This window comes from Drosophila ficusphila, unplaced genomic scaffold (assembly GCF_018152265.1).
Source record: "Drosophila ficusphila isolate 14025-0441.05 unplaced genomic scaffold, ASM1815226v1 contig_198, whole genome shotgun sequence".
NCBI classification, from domain to species: domain Eukaryota; kingdom Metazoa; phylum Arthropoda; class Insecta; order Diptera; family Drosophilidae; genus Drosophila; species Drosophila ficusphila.
Window position 1 is genome coordinate 6,133,167 of NW_025064092.1, and position 18,255 is coordinate 6,151,421.

The 18,255-nt window shown below is 41.9% G+C and overlaps 4 protein-coding genes across 5 annotated transcripts; 2 read left to right on the top strand and 2 right to left on the bottom strand.

Annotated features, from left to right (window-relative positions):
* Positions 1-154: 154 nt before the first annotated feature.
* LOC108088645 lies at positions 155-1,018 on the top strand. Its single transcript, XM_017186566.2, has 2 exons — positions 155-609; positions 675-1,018. Exons 1-2 carry the CDS (start codon positions 204-206, stop codon positions 809-811), a joined length of 543 nt encoding a protein of 180 aa, XP_017042055.1. The 5' UTR covers positions 155-203; the 3' UTR covers positions 812-1,018.
* Positions 1,019-1,127: 109 nt separating this feature from the next.
* On the bottom strand, positions 1,128-1,688 carry LOC108088646. Of its 2 annotated transcripts, none has more exons than XM_017186568.2 (2): positions 1,534-1,688; positions 1,128-1,472 (listed from the first exon to the last, which is right to left on the bottom strand). In XM_017186568.2, the coding sequence occupies exon 2, from the start codon at positions 1,461-1,463 to the stop codon at positions 1,230-1,232; it is 234 nt and encodes a 77-aa protein (XP_017042057.1). In that variant the 5' UTR covers positions 1,464-1,472; positions 1,534-1,688; the 3' UTR covers positions 1,128-1,229. The 2 variants fall into 2 exon arrangements, with proteins under 2 accessions (XP_017042057.1, XP_017042056.1); XM_017186567.1 differs by having other exon boundaries at positions 1,128-1,475.
* A 90-nt stretch (positions 1,689-1,778) lies between these two features.
* On the bottom strand, positions 1,779-3,628 carry LOC108088644 (zinc finger protein ZPR1). Its single transcript, XM_017186565.2, has 2 exons — positions 2,814-3,628; positions 1,779-2,644 (listed from the first exon to the last, which is right to left on the bottom strand). Exons 1-2 carry the CDS (start codon positions 3,490-3,492, stop codon positions 1,944-1,946), a joined length of 1,380 nt encoding a protein of 459 aa, XP_017042054.1. The 5' UTR covers positions 3,493-3,628; the 3' UTR covers positions 1,779-1,943.
* Positions 3,629-4,619: 991 nt separating this feature from the next.
* LOC108088643 (E3 ubiquitin-protein ligase TRIM33) lies at positions 4,620-12,140 on the top strand. Its single transcript, XM_017186562.2, is given in 9 exon segments — positions 4,620-4,825; positions 6,604-7,277; positions 7,467-7,964; positions 8,076-10,192; positions 10,458-10,706; positions 10,709-10,973; positions 11,064-11,227; positions 11,312-11,544; positions 11,710-12,140. Coding segments are annotated over 7 exon segments (3,627 nt in total). The 5' UTR covers positions 4,620-4,825; positions 6,604-7,277; positions 7,467-7,470; the 3' UTR covers positions 11,815-12,140.
* Positions 12,141-18,255: the final 6,115 nt, after the last annotated feature.

The following is an 18,255-nucleotide window of genomic DNA, read 5'->3' on the forward strand; positions in this document are numbered from 1 at the left end:
ATTATTAATATAATATCTGACAAACCCTCACTCTTTTTCAATACATTTAATTTTACTTTAAATTAATTTTCAAAAGTCTTTCATATATTGTCAGCTGTTAAATAAATGTATCAAGAACATTCAAAACATCGATGAACCGATGTATTAATCGATTTCATTACCAGCTCTATTTAAAACAAAACAAATATTTCAAATAAATAAGGATGGACATTTTTGAGAGTTTTTGCCGCACGTGCGGAAACGAATGCCTGGAATCGCTGGGAATCTACGATGAAAGCGTGCAGACGCTGGACAAAATGGTGCCCATTGCAGAGATGCTGGCGTCCTGTTTACCCACCTCCTTGCCGCCTTTGGACCCCACGGATGACTATCCCAAGCAGATCTGCCGCATCTGCGTGAAAAAGCTGTCGATGGCCTACGAGTTCAGCCAACAGTGGCTTGGCGCCCACAGCGAGTTCAACGTTGCCCTAAAATTCGAGCAGCGCCGAAAGCGCAGCCTGGCCAGCAAATCCCAATCCCGATCGCAATCTCAGTCCCGGCCAGTGAAAGATGAGGAACTGCCCACGGAGACGACGGATGCAGTGCATCTTAAAATAGAACCCGGAGTTGGTAAGCAAGCTAAGCCGCTTTTAACTGGCGAAATATCTTACACATATTTAATTTCTAACTGCCAGTCACTGCACCTGCAACCGCGGAGATCAGGACCCGCTGCAATTCCGATCTAGGCTTCAAGTGTGCTATCTGCAACGAAAGCTTTCACACAGAAAGAGCCTGCAAGTTTCACTTCCAGTTCTCTCACAAGGATCTCTAGTCCACGTAAAGCAATTTTTTAAAACTATTTGTATCGATCACTAACTACAAGTCTGCTGTAAAAGGACAATTTTAATTTGTATAGACCTTTTATGTTTTAGTTAACATAACTTTGTAGAATTCAAGCCCTTTTTATAAACTATACGATGTTAAGCAAAATCTGACATGAACAGGGGTCAAAATTAAATGTAGTTTTTTACAAATACAATACGAGAGTTTAATAAAATCGGATGTAAGTCCAATTTCGGGTCCCTGTTGTGTATGCCATCTCGCAAAGGTAAACATGGAAGGATCCCCCATAGGTAAACCACTTTCGCTTCTATACATTTAGTTATTTGTTTTACTTAGCTATAGCGTAAACAAAAAAAAATCAAAGATGAGAGCGAAGAAACGGCCGGGCTATTTCCGTGGGGAATCCTCTAGTCATCCTCGTCATCGCGGACTTTCTGTGCGCGCGGATCGTCGTGGCGGTAGACGACGTAACCCAGCTTGTAGCGTCGGTTGTCCCCGTCATTGGCGTAGTAGTTGGCCACTCCGATGGTGGCCATCACGATTCCGGCGAGGGCCAAGGCGGATCCGCCGACGATGTCCGGAATCTCGTTCCAGGCGCGCTTCAACAGCGACGTAGAGCCACGGGCAGCGGATGCGGACATCTTGGTGATCTGCTAGAGCAGGATAGCTTATTGTTAGTGCATTTAACGAGAGAATTTAATTTGGATTTACCGAAAATTAAACGAGTTTAGTTTAGTTACACAACGAACGACTAAACAGCTGGTTAGAGATGGCACTGCAACGAAACCTGTTGGTTATCGATGGTTGTTATCGGAACAGCAGCTGACCATTAACAACTGTATTTGATGAATATTAAAAAGCGAAATATTTTTTAAACTGACTAGCTCCAAAATTTAAGAGTTGTTTCGAAAATCGTCAAAAATACATATTAAAATAATATCAATTTAAATTTGATGTATTATTACAGATTACTAGATTTTATTTCCTTTTTAAAATTGTTTTTGCATTTTTGCTATTTTAAATGTATTCAAGAACATTACACAAATTAATATTTTGCTTAACCGTTACTTGTATGTGCTTAATTTACTTGTAAATGCAGAGTTCGACACTCAGGACAGTCATCACGCATCCTGTTCGTAGCCCTCCGTTTTCATGTCGTTCAGACCGAGCTCCTCGTTGTCCTCAAAGGAGCGATCGTAGCGCTCCACAACGAGCTTATCATCCGGCTCAGCGTCGTCGTCGCTAAGCGATTGCACATAGGTATTGCCGGCCGGATCCTCCAGAACCAGAGTAATTACTCGCTTTAGATTCGAAACATCGTCGAAGGTTTCAAGGAACCGCTGCATTTGCTGCTTGGCCGTCTCGTCGGCCGAATCATGAAAGAAGGTGCCATCCAACTGATCCCGCATCGCCGCCAACAGTCCCTCAACGGTGGTGAAGCGTCCACACAGCGCATGCGGACCCACCTCCAAGTCCAGTTCCGGGATCGAAAGGCTGCACGTCTCCGACTTGAGCACATCCCGGGTCAGATCCTCTTTACTGGCAATCTGCACACGGAATCGAACGCCCTGCGGCTCTACACCGCCGCCGGACTTTACCTCGTTGGTCTTGTGGCCACAGGAGCCGCAGACGGTGGCCATTATCACCACCTCCTTGAAGTGCGGGATGTTCGTTAGCTTCATGTTCGTCTCGCAGGGGGCCTGGCAGTTTGGACAGTTGGTAGGGAACTGCAGCACCTCGCCGTGCAGGTTCTCAATCGGCCACGAATCCTCGGCAATGGGCTTCAGCAAGTGCTGCTCGTCGTGGTTCTGCTCATACAGGCCTAAATAAACAAAATTAAAATATTAACTAAATGCGTTAAGTGTTAACGAAACAAAAGTGGTTAAGGTAGTTACAAATCAACAGGTAATCAGTTCATATTTAAGGTTATAAACTGTGTCCATGATTTGTGATAATAAAGGGAATTTGGTGTTTAATTTATGGTTACCCACCCAACTGCTCGTTTTGTTCCTGGGTGCGGGTGAAGTGCGATGTCTTTAACTGCGGATCGGAAGCGGGTGCCAGTGGATTCTCAATGAAGCTGTTGCCAGAGATGTCCTCGAGGATCAGGCGAAATGGCGTAGTAACCTCCTTCAGTAGCTGCAACCGCTCGATGTAGGCATCAATGGAGGCGGCAGCCTCCGGATGATCGATGCGCCGCTTCTCCTGATCTTGCGTCAAGCCAGTTATCGTCCGCTCGATGATGCCCTCAACGGTGGTCACCTCACCCTTCTGCGACTGCACTGGGATCTCTAGCTCAACCTCCGGTATGCTGACACTGGAATTGTCCGATCGCACCACCCGCCGGTTAAGATCGGCCACGCATTGAACCAGCAACTCGATGCGAACGCCGGCCTTTTGGATTTCGGAGGCCGATTGCATCTCGTTGTTGATGTAGCCACATTCTTCGCACTTGAAGGACATAAGGACGACCTCCCGGAAGAAGGGTATCTTAGTGGGCAAAAGCCGGGTGACGCCCGTCTGGAAGCACCTCATGCAGGCCGACTCGATTTCAACCACTTCCTCCGCCTGCTCCGCATTAATCTCTCGGAAAATCGGCTCCGGCCGTACGGGTGTCTCCTCCGGCGGACTGGTGGCATTGCTGCCGCTGGCGGCACTCACGGTAGACATGGTTATGGACTGTTATCCACGTCAATATTATAGATTTATGTTCTATTCTGAAATGTAAGTTATTATAATCGTTTTCGATTGGCCAAGACGGAATCACATTTCCTGATATCGATTGCAAGTGTGTCTGTGGTGTGACCGCGTTTTGGTTGGACTTGATGTTTTTAAATAGCCCGAACATTCAAAAGATCCTTCTCGAATTTTCAAGATTAAATCGTGATTTCCAAATGTCAAAACAACAAATGAATGAATTTAATAGGCATAAAATTATTTGGCAGCTTACTATTTATTTCACAGGGTGCGCGCTCCATGAGAAATTAAGCTAATTGGAAATGGACACCGGATCCAATTCATTACAAGCTTAAAACAAATTTCAATTAAGAAATAGAAGTAATACAACTAAGCACGAACTTGTGAGCTACTAAATTCGAGTTATGTTACAAATCTAAGAGTCCCGCCCATTAAATTCAGTGGTCAATGGAGCCGGTTGCGGCTAATTGTGGATGGGTGCACACGCTAAGATGGCCAGGAGAGTGCATTCGCTAGGTTTGGATGGTGTACTCGCTAGTCTAGTCCAGGTGAGTGTATCGGCTAAGATGTCGTTAGATTCTCGGGTGATGGATTAATTCGATGGTCCCGAAGAATATCGATATTTCCAACAAATTTTAACACATCGTTGCATCCTTATCCATGTTTCCACCTCTAGCGCACGACGAGACGAGAAAAAAATCGTAACGTAACGAGCAGCGGAGAGGAGTAAAAACGTGTGAAAACTACATTAAACAAGGTACCGCTAGTCCCGGACAATAGTTAGCAAATCGAATTGGACATTAATCGGCTTGATGCAACTAAACGTTGGAAAAGCCGGACGCACGGCGAGTGTTGAGGAATTTGAAGGACTTTTTTCGTCTCCTGTCTGCCGACGCGTGGGTGTGTGTCTGTTCTCGCGAGTGTGAGCCTCTGTGTGTGTTTCTTCTGACCACGACCACCTGGGCGGTAGTCAAGTGGAAATTCGCGTTCAAGGACAACGGCAGTGGCGGCCGCCCCTTTCACATTTCACGGCCCCCTTTCCCTTCACAAGTTCTGGGCCCCACAACTGCCTTTTTTCGCTGTGTGAAGAGAGGCGACAAAAAGTTTTTTTTTTTTTTTGCCGCGTTTGAGCAAGCTTGCGCACAGAGAGCGAAAAGAGAGCAAATTTTCGTAAGCATGGAAAAAAATATGTTCTCAGTTTAAAATTTGCGCTTCTCCTCTCGCAGCCCAGCCAGCGCTGCACTCGAAAATAACTGTTCGCTAGCAAGCGAGAGCGGCACACATTTAAAGTAAAATAAATCTAAAAGTACGTGAAAATGGGCAGGAAAATATCAGCTGCGGCGCAGATTTGACATAGTCGATAGGGGGGCAAATAATCCAGGCCCAATAAAGAAACCCCGAAAGCGGAAAACAAAAAGCCAGCCGTTCTAAATTCGTTTACCACGTGTGTCGCTGTGTTTGTGTGTGAGTGTGCAGCTGATTTGCAGTGTTGGTGTATGTGTGTACGCGCGTGGGGAGGGGGGTATAACTAAACTAGATTTAAATCTACCGACACACATTCGTTGTCCGAAAAGCAGTCGTATTTACCTAAGAGTATGCATTTATTAAAGTGATTGCCCCCAATTGAATTGCTTGTTCAAGGACTTCAGCCCAGCCCGTCCTTGTAATTGTAACAAAAAAAAAAAAAGGAAGCTTTTCTTCGAAGCTGGCGGAAAAGTAGCCAAAAAGCCAGCTCTATGGACGCGCCTGCGTAAATGGGAAGCAAAAAGGAAAGGAAGGAGCAAAGAAGAGCTTAACCCGCGTGTATATAAATATGTGTGCGAGTGAGTAGCGCATAGCTACACATAACGGCGAAAAACGTAACGTAAACTTTAACTGGAATGTGATAAACGCCACTTCCCCACCTCTTTTAATGGGTTACTGTAAATATTAATTGGAAAACGAGCGATCAGATAAACAAATACACGTTCAGCCAATATGCCAAACAACATAGATCCAAACACTTCCACGAAATTCTTGTCACACCTAATTCACTAGCAATACATTGTCTAAAGCCTTTTCCTGCCGGTTATGTTTAATCAAATTGTATTCCAATGGAAATCGTTATATGTATATAGGCAACATTTTTGGGAACCTTTCTTATCGTCAAACACGCTTGAAGGTTTATTAAGAACATTGCCAAAGTTCCATAAAAATTAAAATTGAGTTCGAGTTAATATTAACTTATTAAGTTTTTGTTTTGTGGCTTCCACAATTAAAAACAATCATGGTAATTTAAAGATGTTTGTAGCAAAATCTATTAAAAATCAAATAAAACCCTAATCTTTTCACGAGCTTTAGCGTGTATTATTGGTGTAATCCACTATATTTTCTAATGTGTTCCGCATAATTAGTTAAATCTTAATACAGATTTTACAAATAAACTGAAAAGTTTCTTCTTTCGAAAATTTTAAAAAGCTGGATTACGCTTCAAATATTAAAACATTTATTGATTTGTGTTTGTCAAATTGGTAACAAGGATAACATCTGGTTAAAATCCAAATTAGTTCTTTTGTATAGACAATAGCTTGTACTAAACACTTTCTGAGGTACACTATTTATAACAGTTATTATAGGCGGTTACCCTTCCTACCAAGGTAAATACTTTAAAACCCCTATTTTTCTATAAACATAAACAAAAACTTAAGGCTATTAAAGTCAGAATGCAATGATTTTTCCGGGAAGTGGCAGAGCAGTGGAAATGGCTTTTCCTCGAACCGGAAAGTATGCAGTGCGGTGTGGTAGTGTGTGTGTGTGCTGTTGCATAAGCCAGCGGCGTTGTTGAAGGGGATTACTCTGCAAAAGGGGGGACGAAAACATTTTCTCATTTGCCTAAATGCCAAGCTGATTGGTTTTTTCGTCGCACTCTCTTTTCTCCTTTAGTCGGTTACGTTTGTTAACTTGTTTATATATCTTTTGTTCCCCGTTTAAGTTTTAAGTTCTTTGTTGTGATTACCTTTTTGTTTGCAAAATTGCGTTACATATCTAACCATCGATTACCGTTCTTTATTTTCTTCCAATTTCCAATCTCTTCCAATTGCAAAGGAGCGGCGCTGTCGTCCAATTTACGTCGCCGTCTTCTTCGTCAGTGTTCGTTGTCGTTGCCTCGTTCGTCTTTCGTTTTATTTCGTCCTCGTACAACAACAACAACCAGGATCACCGCAACACGCAGTTTCCAAATGCTTTAACGATTCGTCAACCTCAAAGGAAAAAAAAAATAAGACAAGCAGCGAATCAACAACCAAAAACACCAAAAAAAACAAAGATAAACCCCAAAATAATAATAAAAAAAACCACCCACAAGTCAAAGGAGGCTCGCAAAATTTTTTACAAATTTGCAAATACACTTTAAGTAAAAATAAGAAAAAGGATTGGTGTTTGTGTGTGTGTTTTGAAAGTCCTTCGTCAAAAGCTCCCCACGCTCTTTCTCCCGAAGAAACGCACTGTTGTTGGACTTAATTTGTCGCGAAAGGAGAGACTCTTTTTGGCATGGCTCTCTTGAAGGAGCGGCCAAATATTAGGGAGCACCAGCAGCAGGATCAGCAGTAAATAACAAAGCTTAAGGGACACAATAGGGACGATCAGGAAAAAGGAGGTAGTAATCAGGCAATATATAGAAGGCAGGAAACAGGAAAAAGGAAATACAGCCCACAAAATAAAAGGAATCAGTTGGATTGGATAACGTGTACATCTTAAACTTCAGAAGCGCCAAAAGAAAGGTGAGAATACGAATATTAAAAATTAGTAATTCTATTTAAGCAAAGTTTCCTAAAAAGATGTTTCTCTTTTATTACAAATATTATTTATTGTTTTCAACAAATTAACCTATTGAGTAAAGATGTTTTTGAGAGAGAAGCGTATTTTTTTTTAGCATAATGTTTCAACGATTTGACCCTTTTTGTTCAAAGGATCATGACTACTTTGGAGGAGCCTATCCAGGCGGTGGACACGGTGGATCCGTGTCCCCCGGGGATGCCAAGCCTGAAGACCGTTCTCAACGACGATGCCTCGACCTCGTCGGTGCTGGAGGACATCGACGTGAGCAACACGAGCAGCAGCAGTTCGAGCTCGAGCAGCTCCAGCTCCAGCTCGGGCTCCTGCTCGGGATCGGGCACGGATACGGACACCGGAAAGGGTAGCAGCACCGTTGGCAGTCTGGACGTGACCAGCTCCTCGAGCATCGGTTCGGCGGCTTCCATTTCATCGACGGGCTCCACAACCATTGCCGGCCCGTCCGTTTTGCTGGACGACTCGAACTCATCGGGTTTGGGCCTTGTGGTGGATGTGGATAGTGCCGGGAGCAGCCAGGAGCTGAGCAGCCACGGCGTCACCGAGCTGGACTCGCTGGAGGACTCGTGCAGCGGCCTGATGGTCAAGGATGGCGATAAGCTGTGCAAGCTGTGCAGGTTGGTCTACCACTTTCAATTCAATATGTATTTAAATCTATTTAGCTCTAATATGTAAGAAAAAAAATGACTTATAAATTCCTCTTTTTCTTTTTATTATTCTTGAAACAGCTCGCGTCTCGTGATGCCGCGCATCCTGTCGTGCCTGCACGTCTTCTGTGAGGACTGTCTGCAGCCTCTGGTCTCGAAGGACATGATGGCGGCCAGCTCGCCGAACAGCTGCTCCTCATCCTCCTTCGACGGCAGCGAGAACCAGCATTGTGTGCCCTTCGTGCTGCTCGAATGCCCCATTTGCAAGCAGCTAACGTCCCTCGGGTCGAAGGGCGTCAAGGGTCTGACCTGCGACTACATTGTGACCAACATACTGGACCTCTCGAACCTCGAGTCGGAGCACATTGTGTGCACCTCGTGCAAGAGCAAGGAGGAGGCCATTTCGCGGTGCAACGACTGCGCCAATTTCCTGTGCAACGGCTGCGACAATGCCCACAAGTATATGCGCTGCTTCGAGAACCACCATGTGGTGCGCATCGAGGACCTGACGAAGAACGTCCACGACAAGCTGATCATCCACAAGCCGGTCTGCTGCAGCCAGCATGTGAGCGAGAATCTCAAGTACTACTGCTTCACCTGCCAGGTGCCCACCTGCAACGATTGCCTGCTGAGCGAGCACAAGGGCAACGACCACCACTACGAGACGGCGACGGTGGCCGAGCAGGCGGTGCGCACCGATCTCGAGCAGACGCTCCTCGAGACGCTCCGGAAGGCGGACTACTGCAACGATGCCGGCAGCAATCTGGGCAGCGCCCTCACGGAGCTCCAGTCGCAGCACGATACGGTGCGTCAGCAGATCGAGGATGCCTACAAGAGCTACAAGCGCATGCTGGAGGCCATCAAGGACCAGCTGCTCAACGAGCTGAGTCGCCTACACTCGGATCGCGAGCTCAAGATCATGGACCTGATGCAGAGCCTGGAGAACAACATGGGCAAGCTGCAGCAGGCGGCGCAGTTCGGCCAGCGGGCCATCGAGAAGGCCAATGCCGTGGAGTTTCTTCTCCTGAAGCCGGTGATCCATGCGCGTTGCCTAAATCTCATGGAGCAGACGCCCAAGTGCGATGTCAACTATCAGCTGCAGTTCGAATCCAAGCCGGACAAGTTCGAGCAGTTCGCCAGGGAGATGTTCGGCAAGTTCCAAACGGAACAGAGCGAGTCCAGTCCCAAGAAGCAATCGATGGCTCAGCAGCAGCCAATGCAGCAACAGCAACAACAGCAAGTGCAGCAGCAGCAACAACAGCAGCATCAGCACCAAGTGCAGCAGCAGCAGCATCAACAGCAGCAGCAGCAACAGTTGCAGTTGCAGCAACAACAGCAGCAGCAGCAACACACTCCAAACAACTTGATCGTGGGCCATCGGGGCAGCTCCTCTGTCCAGGGACGCCTGAGCTCGGCTGTATTCAGCCCCATCTCGCTGCCCTCCTCGCTCCAGAGTTCCTTCGATGGCGACACCAACTCGGTGATGACTAACTTCTCAATGATGGACTCCCCGCCACAGCCAACTGCCCAGCAGCAATTGCCAACGGCCCAGCAGCAACAGCAACAGCAGCAGCAGCAAACCCAACAGCAGCAGCATCAGCAGCAGCAACAACAACAGCAGCAGCAGCAACAGGCGGCGGTGCTGCAGCAGGTGCAGCAACAGCAGCAGCAGAAGCACCAGCAACACCAACAGCAGCAACAGCAGCAGCAGCAACAGGTGCTGCACCAGCCACCTTCGGCTCAATCGCTGCCCCAGCAGATGGCCCAGCTGGTTGCTCCGCAGGGCATTGTCCAGCAGGCTGGACATGTCAATCTGAGCACCGGACCCGGCCCGAATATATCGATCAATGGCCTCGGAGCCGGCGGTCCGCCGCCTAGCTTCAGCATGCTGGAGTACAACATCTCCCGACTGGCCAGCTTGACGGAATCGATGCCGGACACCCTCACCGATGCTCTGGCCGTCGGCGGCGGTGCAGCTGGACCTGGTCCGAATGTGGCTCAAGTGCCGGGTGGCTCCGCAGTGGCCGGTGGTGCCGTCGTGGGCGCTCCTCACTCGCATCAGCAGCAACAGCAGGCAGTGATGCCGGCATCGGCGGTGACGCCCTCCCAGCCAATAACCCTGGCGGACATTCTTTCGGGTGACCAGCGGGCGCTCAACAATCTCCAGGCGCTGGCCAAACTGGGACTCAACAACAATGGTGAGTTCACTCTATTAAGTAGTTTTTAACCTTTCAAAGTTTATAAAGAAAGAAAGTGAGAAACTCCCTCCAATGCTTATCATTTTTATTTGGTTACTTTACACTTGAGTTTTTGTTTTGTTTCTTTTTGCTCCCAACACCAATGCAATTGCAAATGCAAATGCAAATGCGATCCACACACAAACCTACACCACCGACCCCGTAACACCAACACCCACAACACCTGAAAATCCCCACAACAACAATAAAAACCTTTGCGACACAGATGAGCTTTTGTTGAACGGATCCTCAACGGGCATTGATTTTTTGTCAGATTTCTGCATGCCACCGGCCACCTCGCCCAGTCTGCAGACGCTCAATCCGATCGTGGGCGGCGTGGAGGACATGGGCCTCAATAACTTTCATGCTGTGGCCACGCCGGGCACCACCAGTGTGGTGACTGGCCGGAACAAGGCCACTCCGATGCAGATCCGCTGCAAGTTCGGCTCTTTGGGCACCGCCAAGGGCCAGTTTAATTCCCCCACGGATTTTGCCTGGGCGTCGACGAGGAGATCATCGTGGCGGACACGAACAATCATCGCATCGAGGTCTTCGACAAGATGGGCGCCCTCAAGTTCCAGTTCGGAGTGGCCGGCAAGGAGGAGGGTCAGCTCTGGTATCCACGCAAGGTGGCCGTGATGCACAACAATGGCAAGTTTGTGGTCTGCGATCGTGGCAACGAGCGCTCCCGCATGCAGATCTTCTCCAAGTGCGGACACTTTATGCGCAAGATAGCCATTAGGTGAGTATTATATTAAAATGCTTGTCATTTGTGGCAATTAGCATACTGCTTGATGTGCAGTTCTTATTAATTATGTATTATTGTTTTCAGGTACATTGATATCGTTGCGGGATTGGCTGTCACGGCAAAGGGACACATCGTGGCCGTGGACAGCGTCTCGCCCACCGTGTTTGTGATCTCCGAGGAGGGCGAACTGGTCCGCTGGTTCGACTGCAGCGACTACATGAGGGAGCCCTCCGACATTGCCATAAGAGGTGAGTAATTGCTGCTGAAATTCCTATAAATAAATGCTGAAATTGACCCCTTTTTTTTCTTTTATTTTTTCGTTTGGCCATCAGACAACGACTTTTACGTGTGCGACTTCAAGGGCCATTGCGTGGCCGTTTTCCAGGACGACGGCACATTCCTCTACCGCATTGGCAACGAGAAGGTGACCTGCTTCCCCAACGGCATTGATATATCGAATGCCGGTGACGTGCTCATCGGCGATTCCCACGGCAATCGCTTCCACGTGGCCTGCTACTCGCGTGAGGGCGCCCTTCAGTCCGAGTTCGAGTGTCCCCACGTCAAGGTGAGCAAATATATATATATATAAACCATTTTAATTGGTTATAAGGGTGAATAAGGAAAGGTGATTGAACCTTCAGAGCTGCGCATTTATTACACTATTCAACAGCTCATGAAATCGATTGATTTGAGGAGAGTCAAGAGTTAAATATTGATATTTTCCTAACAGGTTTCCCGCTGCTGTGGCCTGAAAATCACATCCGAGGGCTATGTGGTTACGCTGGCCAAGAACAATCATCATGTTCTTGTCCTGAACACCCTCTATGTTCACTGATTGCAAATCAAAGCGCGCAACAATCGTCCAGCAGTCGATATGAACAAATACAACTACAAATACTCGTCGGGCAAGATATACGGATGTCGACGTCAGCAGCAAGCAGTCAATCAGCAAAGCAGCATCAGCAGCAGTAGCATTAGCTGCAGCAGCAACAGCAACAGCAACACCAATAGCAACATCAGCATCAATCTTCTGTCAAGGAATCAACAACAGCAACACTGCAATATCAACAGCAACAGCAACGGCAACAGCAACAGCACCGGAATTGGCCACATAAACAACGTGGGCAACTTGAGCCTCTTCGGAAGTGGCAGCAACATCAACATCAACAGCAACAGCAGTCAGCAGCTGCAGCAGCAACAGCAGCCAACAACAACAAATGCGGTCATGTGATGAACACGTTAAGCAAGAAAAAGTGACAAAAGCAACACAATTCGTGCTAAAAAAAAACAGCAAAACATTATTAACAGCAAGAGTGCAACAACAACAACAACAACAACAATCCAGATAGACAGACAGATACACGTATATAGGGCAGAATATAAATACATATATCTATGAGGAGAAATGGGGGAAAGCAATATCTCGAAACACCAAAAAATCCTTTTTAAAATCACAACAAATGTTGCCGATTGTGAGCCACCACAGCAACTGTATGAAACCAATAACAAATGATAAACAAAATGCAACAAATACTATTTTTGATCTCTAATTTAAAAACAATTAGCGCTACTACTAAAAACAAAACATCAACAAATCTAACAAAGAAAAACAAAAATATTTTACCTAGTATAACGAATAACAAACAAAAACAAATCTATAACAAAACAAAAACTTGGGATATTTTCAAATGTTTTTAAAAAACTCTTTTTTAAATTGTTTTTGATTATGCTTTTTTCATTGAATTTATGTTCTTGTTAAAAATTGTCATAACACACTCATACACACACACACAAGACACACTCATACAAACACTACTACTTTACATGTTACTTATTATCTATATAGAAATATATATTGTTATATCGACCGATTAGCTTTTTTGTGCATACCCTTCCAGAATCTTTTTCAAAAAACAAAACAAAAAAAAAAAAAACGAACGAAACACGCATATTTATATCTACACCTACATATACATCTATGTATATCTAGCAAAATGTGCAACTTTTGTGCACACGTTTTTTGCTAACAAAAAACAAAAAAAGAAAGAAGAGAAAGAAAGAGAGAACGAAGTTAAGTGAAGGAGTGAAGGAAAAAACCAGGAGTAAATAATTTGTTGAGGGCGTCATCAGAAGTCGCGTACAGGCAATAATTATAGAAGAAGATGAAATCTAAGTAGTTTATTTTGATTTCAAACTGAAACCAAAACACTATGATATAAATTCAGAAAATAAAAACTGTTTAGGTTTTTCCTTACGCTGCTTATATAAGGTGATATCTATTTATATATAAATCTATATGAATATATGAAAAAAAAAAACAAAAGAAAACAAAACAAAAACTATATATATCTTAAACATATATGTGAAATCCTATGACTATATGACTTTGCCATATAATATACAAAACAGGACGAGAGAGTAGGGAGTTAGGCGTATAGGGATAGCGAGGGACGGAGGATGACAGGACGAAGGGAGGCAACACACACATACACAGACACACACACACACACCCAATACACCATACAGCAGATATGTGAATATCCGCGATTATCCAGAGACCCAGAGAATACATTCGATATGTATCCAACTAAATGCGTTCTCCAAACGCAAGAGATCCAACAAGAACTACAGACAACAAACTCAACATACAAATTAATCTGTAAGCTAACAAACCAAACAAACAAAACGAATGCAATTCGCATTAGGCCAACAACTATAAAAACTAAAACAGCAGAGACAACAACAACAACAAGAAGCGTTAAAAAACCTACAAAGAAGAGAATATGAAAGAAAGGTATCTGTTAAGTTCTTATATACATTGTTAAACAAACAAAAAAACAAACAAACGATATTCCTTTTGCTTATATACAAAACAAGTGCAACACACACACACGTGCATGTTATCGACATACACACCACAAAACCCACACACAACACTCACGATTTATATAGACGATATATAGACAACCATTTAAGATGATATATGTACGGATACATGCAACATTTCTTTCCCGTTGTAATACAATATAAGGCTGGTTTACTCCCAAGACATTATTATTTATCTATATACAAAGTAACATTTTTAATTGTGTGAATTTTATCATGTGAGAAACGATAGTAAGAACAACAAGTGGCGTTTGTTTTATTTAGTGAAGTTGAGCGAGAAAGCAAAGCGAAGCAAGCAACTTATTTTTTATAGGCTGTAACCACATTTATTATACATCAACATTAACATCAACATCCAACATCTACACATACACATACACATAGACATACAAACACACATTTACATTTAAATATACATATACATATACATTTACACAACCACACTCACACTCACTAACACAACATACAACGAAACGAATCCTTTGTATTGTGAACAATATCCTGTTCGTTTTGTTCAAAACTATTCGATTCCTTTTCAATGTTTTAAACAGCAAAAACTAATGTTAGAAATCATCTTCTGCAATTGTGCTTCACATTGCGGAGGAAAGTAAACTGTTTTAAATCTTGTCATTTTTATTTTATAATATTTTAGAAACCTAGTTTTAGCATATACACACAACACAACAACCATGAACAACGCGTTTATGTTTATATTAAATATTTAGTTGTTGTTAGGAAGCAAAAGGACGATCACGAATACACTAAACATTTGCTTAATAATTATTACAACTGTCATATTTGTAATTTTAATTACTTTTGTTTAGTTTTTATGTTGTTATTACGTGTGAGGCTACACAATTCTATATTCATAATTATAATTTAGTTTAAGTGTAATCTTTAAACAACTACGACAACCAATGTGAAACGCTTTTGTTTATGTTATACCACTGAAATTATAAACATTTAAATGTATACACTACAATTAATACCATGTGCCCCAAAGTTGTTGAAAAATAGGTGAGGAGTAGGTCCTAGAAAGGAAGGCCGATGATGAGTAAAAAGAGTGTGAGGGTAAAAACTGCAATTTTTTTGTTAAAACCATTTGGCTGTTGAAATACATATATATTTTTTAATTTAATTATGTTTTTGCATTTCGTTTAGAAACTTAGAACCCACAAGCAAATGTTGTACTATTGAATTGAATTTATCGCGAAATCCCTTGGATTTCAGCTTACTTCTACTTAGACCTTTCCTCTTTCATTTTCGCATACATATATTTTTTTGTTTTATTATTTTTGTCGCTGCATTAACTACGGAAGTATTAAAAGGAAACATTTTGCTAAAGACAATGAAAACACTCAAATGAAAAGTATACCAAAATATTTGTTTTTAATTCCTTCTAATCGTATTTTTACTTTTACTTCATTGTGCGAGCTCTTTATTGCTTTTAATCTTGGTTTAATTTTCCTAACTACTTGTCTTTGCCTTAGTCAAAAGAGTTTTTCGTAAAAACGAGACTCGAAAACTGTTGAAAAAAAACGAAAACCTAACAAAATACCATTTTACATTTGTTTCTAGTTTTTATGGAAAGCCTTCAAATGAAATTGTAATTCCACACGCTTTTATTTTATAAACAAAAAAAAAAACATTACATAAAGAGGAGAACATTTATTATCTTTATTTTGTGTTTCTTTTATAATTTCCTCACCACAAAATAAAAAAAGTCAATTGTTGCTTTAAAAAAATTTTAAATTTTAATTTAAGTTAAACAAGAAAATGATATTAAATAAACCCGTATATAATTTTTATGCGATGCGTTTAAAAAACTAAAACAAAAACTTTTCCACACCAAACACACAAAACAAAGCAAAAACAACAAATTTATTTCCTATGGCATACACATTTTTAAGTGCAAAACCAAATAAACATAAATGTGCTTAAGTTTAAATCAAATTTACAATTTAGTTGAGATTACGCAACTTAACGACGATAACATTTTACTAACTACGTGTAAACTATAGGATTTCTAGCGAAAATATATGTATATATTTACACACCTGTATATATTTGTATTATGTATACAGTTATGTACAATTAGCGAATGGCTCAGAAAGGGGGCGTGGCCAGGAGAGGGGCGGTACTACCACTAGTCAGTGACAATTACAAAACCACTACAAAACGAACAGAAAGCGAACCGTTACCTTAACGAAACCGGAGGAGCAATAGTGATAAAAACGAAAGAAAGAAGGAAAGAAAGGGCGAAACAAGGACACACTTTTGGACAAATTGCCATTTAACTTACATACTTATAATTGACTGACGGAAATTGACCAAGGAGCCCCTCCCACACCCCCCCTCTTCGCCTCCCCCGCCACCCACTGCGCTTTAATTTTCAAGGCCGAAAGCTGCAAGAAGCAATACAAAGAAGAGCAAAACCACAAATGTAAAATTAAACTGTAAACGAAAGTGTACTAAAAATCGTGTGAGGAAAGAGATATTTTCTTAGTTGCTTACTGTGTATAATGTGACAAAGTGAAAGCTTTCCACCTCAACTCTTTACATCTATTATATTATCGACGTATATCGAAATCACGTGTACTGTATTTATTTTATTTTCGATTCGTATTCCCTGTACTTTATGGTTTATACTTTTTCTTTGATGTACTCAGCGAAAGTAAAACGGAAGAAGATTCAAACAAATTGTGTACAACTAATTAGGAGATAATTAACTTTACACAGGAAAAAAACACCACACATGTTTCTCAATCACTCGATATAGTTACGTTAATTCATAACCGACACACGCATATTATAAATATATAGCCTATATCTATATAGTCGAAAATTGGCAAGATCAAATCGAGAAATCAAGCGAATGAAGGACGAACCCTTTAATAAAGATGCTGCCAAAGATTTTTTATACAATCGATGTGGAAAATTCAAAGAGAGAAGAAAAGCAAGGAGAACCATTTAGAGTTATTACAATGTAATATATTGAATATTGTCCACCTTATTTTTACGATTAATCATTATTATTTTATTAGTTTTGGTCAAGTGTATTAATTTTGTTCTTTTTTTCGTGGTCAAAATAAATGGAATGGAAAACAAAAGCGAGATATTTTTGAGACTTTTGCTCAAAACTTAATTAGAAATGTAAATGCTAAGCCGAAACTTATAACTAACGATTACCGATTTACGATAAACAATTAACGATATCGATATCACAGTATTTCAAGCTGGATTTGTTGAATTATTTGTTCCTCGATGCGACGCTTACAAAAACAAAAACAAAAAGGATAAGAAAAACAAAAACCAAAACAAATTTTTGGGCGGATAGAAGACATATAACACTATACATATACGATATACATATTGAAAGAGATGATATATAGAAACTCGATTCTATGTTCGCGGGCAATCAAGTCAGTCAAGGTCGATGGTTTAGTTAACTAAACACTAAAAACACAAAAACAAAAACAAACACACACATGCACACGAGCACAGAATGCCTCCAATGCTCCTCCACCCACTCCACCCACGCATCAGCCACCAGCCACGCCCACAAAACACCACACCACACCCCACCCCGCCCCCTCATGGTTTGCCCAATTAGTAAGTTAGTAATTCGTGCGTCTTGTATCATAATTGCATTTAGTTAAATTCCGAGACAAGAGCAACAACAACAAGTAACATAACATAAATCGAACGTAAAACAAAACCCAAACAAACGCTTTATACATCAAATTATTTTAATATAAATGTATAACAAAACATATATCTATATATACATATACAAGCAGACATATACAAAACAAACAACAAATATATTATGTATTTTATTTAAAGCGACAAACATTTTTTAAGGAGGTGTCTCTGCTCCAGAGGATTAATTCAAGTAAAGGAACTCAACCTATATAGACAGTCCCAGTTAAAAAGGAGACGTACGAGGAAAGCAAAAACAAAAACGAAAACGAAAAAGAAAAAAAAAACAACAAAAACCAAAACAAATTTACTAAATTATTTATACATGCGTACATATACTTACATATATGTAAAACAATAATTGATAGAAACCAAAACAACAGAAATACAATCTAGTGTACGTCAATTTTTTGATGATATTTTTCGCCTTATTATAGACAAACAAAAGAAAACGATGAAAAACCAAATTCGAAGTAAAGTTAGTTGAAACCGAGGAGAGTTAACTCGGCTTCCAGTAGGAAAAAGCAAAGAAAAAACAAACACTTTTTAAATAAACGCAGAACAATTTCGGATTTATTTGCGGGCGCAAGGAGATCACATGTCAAGTTGATAACAAAAAAAATGAACACTAAACGACAAGCAATCAATTACCAAAAAAAAAAAAAAAACAAAACAACAAGAATTATAT

Bases quoted from the DNA above. Each gene is read 5' to 3' on its own strand.
- LOC108088645 (XM_017186566.2), top strand. From the start codon at position 204: ATGGACATTTTTGAGAGTTTTTGCCGCACGTGCGGAAACGAATGCCTG. The intron at 610-674 runs GTAAGCAAGCTA...TCTAACTGCCAG, and splicing joins TAAAATAGAACCCGGAGTTG to TCACTGCACCTGCAACCGCG.
- LOC108088646 (XM_017186568.2), bottom strand. From the start codon at position 1,463: ATGTCCGCATCCGCTGCCCGTGGCTCTACGTCGCTGTTGAAGCGCGCC.
- LOC108088644 (XM_017186565.2), bottom strand. From the start codon at position 3,492: ATGTCTACCGTGAGTGCCGCCAGCGGCAGCAATGCCACCAGTCCGCCG. The intron at 2,645-2,813 runs GTGGGTAACCAT...TTGTTTATTTAG, and splicing joins GGAACAAAACGAGCAGTTGG to GCCTGTATGAGCAGAACCAC.